The following is a 7,356-nucleotide window of genomic DNA, read 5'->3' as shown; positions in this document are numbered from 1 at the left end:
TGTGTGTGCTCCCCAGTGACATGTTCCCCTGGTCAGTGTGAAATGTGTGTGTGTGTGTGTAATGTGTGTGTGTGTGTGTGTGTGTATGTATGTGTGTGTGTAATGTGTGTGTGTGTGTGTAATATGTGTGTGTGTGTAATATGTGTGTGTAATGTGTGTATATGTGTGTGTAATAATGTGTGTGTGTGTGTGTGTGTGTGTGTGTGTGTGTGTGTGTAATGTGTGTGTGTGTGTGTGTGTGTGTATGTGTGTGTAATGTGTATGTGTGTGTGTGCTCCCCAGTGACATGTTCCCCTGGTCATTTCTACAACACTGGGTCCCATCGTTGCATGCGCTGCCCCATCGGAACCTACCAGACGGAGTTCCGCCAGAACCACTGCATCAACTGCCCCGGAAACACCACCACCGACTTTGATGGGGCCACCAGCGTCTCGCAGTGCAAGAGTAGGTCTCTCTCTCTCTCTCTCTCTCTCTCCCTCTCTCTCCCACTCTCTCTCTCTCTTTCCCTCTCTCTCTCTCTCCCTCTCCCTCTCCTCTCTCTCTCCCACTCTCTCTCTCTCTCTCTCTCTCTCTCTCTCTCTCAAATTCAAATTCAAAGGTACTTTATTAGACCGTTTCAGTAGTGTTGCCAAAGCCAGTGTTGACAAATAACACAGTAGTGTTGACAAATAACAATAACACAGTAGTGTTGATAAATAAGACAGTAGTGTCACAGAACTTTAACCATGTCCCTCAGGTTGTGGCACACACACACACACACACACACCTCCCACACACACAAGAAGACACACCTTAACACTTGTCCTGGAGAAAGTTTGTACTGTGTGTGTGTGTGTATGCGTGTGTGTGTGTGTGTGTGTGTGTGTGTGTGTGTAATGCATGTGTGTGTGTAACCCCCTGGTGTGTGTGCCTGTAGATAGGGAGTGTGGTGGGGAGATCAGGGGCAATATTGGCTACATTGAGTCGCCCAACTACCCTGGGAACTACCCCGCCAACATCGAGTGCACGTGGAACATCAACCCCCCTCACCGACGCAAGATCCTGGTGGTGGTGCCCGAGATCTTCCTGCCCTCCGAGGACGAGTGTGGAGATGTGCTCGTCATGCGCAAGAACGGTGAGAATACACACACACACATGCGTGCATGTACACACACACACACATACACATGCACACAGTTCTGTGCAAAATTCGCTTAATGCCTCCGAACAAGAGTGCAACACAGATATTTATCCCCCTCCTTAAATAGAGTGCAACACAGATATTTATCCCCCTCCTTAAATAGAGTGCAACATAGATATGTGTCCCCCTCCTTAAATAGAGTGCAACACAGATATGTGTCCCCCTTCTTAAATAGAGTGCAACACAGATATGTGTCCCCCACCTTAAATAGAGCGCAACACAGATATGTGTCCCCCTCCTTAAATGCTGACAACACTTGCCCCAACACTTTTCGCTGTGAATACTAAGGTTTCAGAGTTATGCCTGGGTTCGGGTTTTATAGCGGATCGTTCGGTTTGCTCAGAATATCACCTGGCTCACACACACATACACACACACACATAATCGTATTGGGGACAGAGACACACGCACACATGCTGGACACACACACACACACACATCACAGGCCAAATGCAAGCAGTGAAGCTAACATCGGACACACACGTGCGTACGTACGCACACACAGACTGGACCGCACACACGTGTAGGACACACACACACACACACACATGCAGCAGTGAAGCCAACACTCTCAGACACACACACACACACATGCACATACATACACACACACACACAGACACACACATACATGCACACACACACACACACACATGCAGCAGTGAAGCCAAAACTCTCAGACACACACACACACACACACACACACAGGGAAGACAACATCGGACGCACACACACACACACGGCAGTGACACACACGCCACATTAAACACACACACACACACACATGCAGGCAGTGAAGCTAACACACACACACACACACACACACACATGCAGCGGAAGCCAACTCTCAGACACACACACACACACACACACATGCAGTGGGTGACCAACACTCTCAGACGCACATGCACAGAGACACACACACACACACATGCACACACACACACACACACACACATGAAGCAGTGAAGCCAAGACCTCAGGTAATTAAGCGGCGTTGCGGCTTTCCTCATCTAAGCCCCTTTTCCCATCATGCTTTGCAGCATCGGCCAACTCCATCACCACCTATGAGACGTGCCAGACATACGAGCGGCCCATCGCCTTCACCGCGCGCTCACGCCGTCTTTGGATCAACTTCAAATCCAACGAGGTCAACAGCGCCCGCGGATTCCACATCCCCTACGTCGCCTATGACGGTGTGTGTGTGTGTGTGTGTGTGTGTGTGTGTGCGAAACCATTTGACATCAGTGCCGTTGTGTGTGTGTGCATTCATGTGTGTGTGTGTTAAGACACTCTTTACCTCTCTGTTCCATTCGTGTGTGTGTGTGTGTGTGTGTGTGTGTGTGGTGTGTGGTGTGTGTGTGTGGTGTGGTATGGTGTGGTGTATGTGTGTGTGTGTGTGTGTGTGTGTGGTGTGGTGTGTGTGTGTGTGTCTGTGTGTGTGTGATGACACGCTTTACCTCTCTGTTCCATTCGTGTGTGTGTGTGTGGTGTGTGTGTGTGGTGTGGTATGGTGTGGTGTATGTGTGTGTGTGTGTGTGTGTGTGTGTGTGTGTGTGTGTGTGTGTGTCTGTGTGTGTGTGATGACACGCTTTACCTCTCTGTTCCATTCGTGTGTGTGTGTGTGTGTGTGTGTGTGTGTGTGATGACACGCTTTACCTCTCTGTTCCAGAGGATTATGAGAAGCTGGTGGAGGACATTGTTCGAGACGGGAGGCTCTACGCCTCCGAGAACCACCAAGAGATCCTCAAGGTCAGAATCCTCCAGAAATCTGCTATAGAACCCAACACAGAGATCTGCTCTAGAACCCTCCAGAGATCCGCTCTAGAACCCTCCAGAGATCCGCTCTAGAACCCAACACAGTGCTAGTTGAGGAATGCTGTTATAGAACCTTCCACAGTTCTTATAAAATAGATCTAAAATAGATCTGTTCCAGAACCCTCTAGAAACTTAGATCTGCTCTAGAAAAAGCACTACAGTTCTATTGAAAGAGTGCTGCCTTTTCAACTCACCTCAGTTCTAGAAACATAGATCTGCTCTAGAAAACACTACAGTTCTATTGAAAGAGTGCTGCTTTTCAACTCACCTCAGTTCTAGAAACATAGATCTGCTCTAGAAAACACTACAGTTCTATTGAAAGAGTGCTGCTTTTCAACTCACCTCAGTTTTGGAAAAAATAGATCTGCTCTAGAACGTTCAGCTGTGTGTGTGGATGTTATTGAGATTGCTTTGTTGAGCTAGGATCTTGTTTATGTTAAAAAAGTGAATTTGCTTACATGCCTCCACTAAAAGAGCTTTGATTGATTGATTGATTGATTGATTGTTTGTTTGTTTGTTTGTTTGTTTGTTTGTGCGTGCGTGCGGTCAGGATAAGAAGCTGATAAACATGCTGTTTGAGGTGCTGGCCAACCCCAATAACTACTACAACTACTCGCGGAGTAACTCCAAAGAGATGCTGCCGCGCTCCTTCATCCGCCTCATCAGCAGTAAAGTCTACGACATCCTGCGGCCCTACAAGTAGTCCCCGCCTCTCCGCCAGCAGCAGCCAATCACCTGTCCTGCTCCTCCTGTTGCCAGGCAACACCCTCCAGTCCCCCAACGCAATGTCTTCTTTTTTGTTGCTTTCCCTCTGAATTCTTTTGACGTTTCTTCAAGTACACCCCAAATCTTACCCTGCCCACCCTCACCACTCTGGCTGCCAGTGGATGTGCCCCCCCCACCCCATAACAGGGTCTCCAACAGGCTGAAGGACGTCTGGACGTGCCAGGGGGCCGAGTGTTACTGTGATGGAGAGAAGAGAGAGGAGAGTGGTGGAGAGAGAGACTGAGAATGATGCTCTCACTTAGAATACAGTGAGATACAGAGTGTGTGTGTGTGTGTGTGTGTGTGTGTGTGTTTGTGTGTGTGTGTGTGTGTGTGTGTGTGTGTTTGCTTGTGTGTGTGTGTGTGTGTGTGTGTGTGTGGTGTGTTTGCTTGTGTGCGAGGGAAACAGAAAGAGAGTCATTTTGGAAGGATTGATACATTGGTCGCTTTGGAGACGAGAAGAGGCGGGCAGACTCTAAAGGACAGCATGTTCCAACTGCGCCCACTGCTGGCCAAATAGTGTCACATGTTCCTCCCAGCGTTGCCATTGCCCTCCCTACCAGCAGGGCGGCGCCTCTCCCCTACATTCCACACTTAAAATGCCTAACGATACATGAGCTCATAGAGCAACGTCTTCATTTCTTCCATTCTTGCTGTTAAAACAGTACTTTTGTGTGTTCGGTGTCTATGTGAGATTATACTATTGTCTGGTGCCTACTCCTCTGCTATTGTATATCCAAGTTAACTTAAAAAGGCCTAGAGAAGTAGCGTGTTATTTGCAACCTGAGAACAGAGAGCAGAGAGTGTGTGTGTGCATGCTTGTGTGTGTGTGTGTGTGTATGTGTGTGCGTCCGTGCGTGCGTGCGTGTGCGTGCATAGCTGTGTGCTTCTAGTGAGCATAAGGTCACTGTATCTCCCTGCATACGGATGAGTTTGTCCAATTTTGCTTTTCATTTAGAGATGCATCAACACGCCGTCTCCCGTCTCGTCTAAGGGAGCAGTTATAGTCTGTCTTATCATATTCATGTATGTGTTGCTTCATGTCTGTGCCTAACCAACAAACTCAGATGGATGACGAGTCTGAGTGCTAATCTTGACTGAACCCAATCCCCCTTAGATAGCTTATACACAGGCAAGTGATGGAGCCCGTAGATAGTGTTAGCTATCACTGTTACCCTGCCCCTACAAACACACACAAACACACACACACACACACACACACACACACACACACACTGAAACAGCAATGGTTTGGTAAAATGTGAAATGTCCCTCAGACAGCAGGCCCCCTCTCCACATTAACAGACATTTTTGACTGACACTTTTCAAAGGTGTGACATGATTACTAACGAATCTCCAGGTGTGCACAGACACAGCCACTCTCACCCATGTGGGTCAAGAAGCCTAAACAAGTCATATCTATAGCCTGCCTTACATCAGCCAATCAGATCCCACTCCACACCTTACATCAGCCAAACAAAGCCCACTCCACGCCTTACATCAGCCAATCAAATCCCACTCGACGCCTTAAATCAGCCAATCAAACCCCACTCCACGCTTACATTAGCCAATCAGACCTCACTCCACGCCTTACATTAGCCAATCAGACCCCACTCCACGCCTTACATCAGCCAATGCCTTACATCAGCCAATCAAATCCCACTCCATGCACACGTACTCCATCTATCAGCTTCTGTAAGGTTAAGTAGCATTTACATTTCCAAAGGACAGCTGTACACTATTTCATATAAGAAGCTACGAATTGTTATAACGTGCTCATACAGTTAAAAGCTCATACATTATCTGTTTATCATGTAGCTGAAATAATGGCAATTTCAATCTGTCACCACAATTGCACGACACAGTCCAGATCACCATGCTCATACACAGACACACACACAGACACACATTCACTCACTTTCTTTCTCCCGACTGTTCTCACAGCAGCAACCAGAGAACATTAGCTGTCTTAAGTTTGTTTATGTGTATAATCATATTTGGCAAGTTTGTTTATGTGTATGATCAAATTTGGCAAGTTTGTTTATGTGTATGATCATATTTGGCAAGTTTGTTTATGTGTATGATCATATTTGGCAAGTTTGTTTATGTCATATTTGGCAAGTTTGTTTATGTGTATGATCAAATTTGGCAAGTTTGTTTATGTGTATGATCAAATTTGGCAAAGGGGGATGAGGATGTTGAGAACACAAGGATCCAGTGATCATAGCTTATAATGTTAGCACTGCACTAGACCTGTGTTCCAATTTGCATACTTCTGTACTTACAATATCTAATATTAATATTGTGAATGCACTTGTGCACTCATATGAGGTGTTGTAAGCACAGAGTTATGCAAACTGGAACACAGCCTAGGACAGGTCAGTGCTAGCTATAAATAGGTACCAGCGCTAGCTCACTGTGTGTTAGCAGGAGCTAGGACAAGTCAGTGCTAGCTATGAATAGGTACCAGCGCTAGCTCACTGTGTGTTAGCAGGAGCTAGGACAAGTCAGTGCTAGCTATGAATAGGTACCAGCGCTAGCTCACTGTGTGTTAGCAGGAGCTAGCTCACATGAGGAAGTACAGTTTTCTGCTAAAAGACAGGCTACAGGAATGAGATTCAGACAGCATGGGAGGCTTACAACAAATAAATGCAGCCCCCTTCTCATTTTTTAGTAATTCCTTTCTGTTCATATGCAGGAATGCAGTATTTTGGATAGGAAAATAATTGCATTGCAACTACATTGTACTGCATTTAACTGCAGATAGGCAGGATTTTGGACATGAAACAGCGTTATACTTCAGAAAAAAAGCAGTACAAAAGTTTTTTTGTCAGAAACTGCAGGGTTTTTTGTAAGGGGAGCAGACAGGGCTTACAGGTTCTAGTGTCGGAGCCTGAGATAATCCTTACAGTAGCCAAGACCCACCCAGAGGCCCTTTGCATGTTTCAGTAGGATGGGTGGGTTCCCAACAGCAGTTAGCCGCTTGCAGTGCTTATTGGCTCTTCATCCTGCTCTCCTTATGTCTGAACTGGGGTGCAGTGAGCGCAGCGAGTTTCCTATGATGTCTCATAGAGTTGGTAACAGTATTTGCACTTGAAAATTGTTATTGCTCATGTATAATGTCTGGATTTTGTATTGTCTTTTAAAAATGAATGGAATTGGTGTTCTTAAACCTGGATCGGATGTCTTTTCTTGTGTGCATTACTCATATGTCCTCATACATCACCTGATACATTTCTTTTATCAACGGAGGTTATCACAGGTCTCACTTGTATGGAATGATTCTTGTGCCACTATTTGCTTTGGTAGGCTACAGTAGATAGATAGATAGATAATAGATAGATAGATACTCAAGGGGAAATTCAAGGTCTCAGTGGCATACAGATATCACACACAACATGCACTTACAGCAGAAAAAGTCATGTAAGTATATATAAATAAAATAAAAAAACACCACTGAACAATAAAGACAGTAGAAGATAAAAAAATAAAAAAAACTAAATACACTGAATAAAACTAAGTCAAATATCCACACAGTGTGCTTAAGGATGATTAAGCATGAGGCACATGAGGGGATTCTGTACTGTATGCAT

General features: G+C 45.8%; 1 protein-coding gene and 1 long non-coding RNA gene across 2 annotated transcripts in view; both read left to right on the top strand.

Annotated features, from left to right (window-relative positions):
* Window positions 1-3,837, top strand: part of scube3 (signal peptide, CUB domain, EGF-like 3) — a 92,565-nt gene extending 88,728 nt beyond the window's left edge. Inside the window, 5 exon segments of the mRNA XM_048242356.1 lie at window positions 283-444; window positions 917-1,114; window positions 2,224-2,376; window positions 2,853-2,932; window positions 3,549-3,837. Of these exon segments, the coding sequence (XP_048098313.1) occupies window positions 283-444; window positions 917-1,114; window positions 2,224-2,376; window positions 2,853-2,932; window positions 3,549-3,701 (746 nt within the window). The 3' untranslated portion in view covers window positions 3,702-3,837.
* A 61-nt stretch (window positions 3,838-3,898) lies between these two features.
* LOC125293407 lies at window positions 3,899-6,935 on the top strand. The gene is made up of 2 exons (XR_007193359.1): window positions 3,899-6,162; window positions 6,227-6,935. It is a non-coding gene; the product is annotated as an uncharacterized LOC125293407 (long non-coding RNA).
* The last annotated feature ends 421 nt before the right edge of the window (window positions 6,936-7,356 follow it).

The sequence above is a fragment of the Alosa alosa genome, chromosome 4 (genome assembly GCF_017589495.1).
Source record: "Alosa alosa isolate M-15738 ecotype Scorff River chromosome 4, AALO_Geno_1.1, whole genome shotgun sequence".
In the NCBI taxonomy this organism is placed as follows: Eukaryota; Metazoa; Chordata; class Actinopteri; order Clupeiformes; family Clupeidae; genus Alosa; species Alosa alosa.
This window is presented reverse-complemented; position numbering and strand designations above follow the sequence as displayed.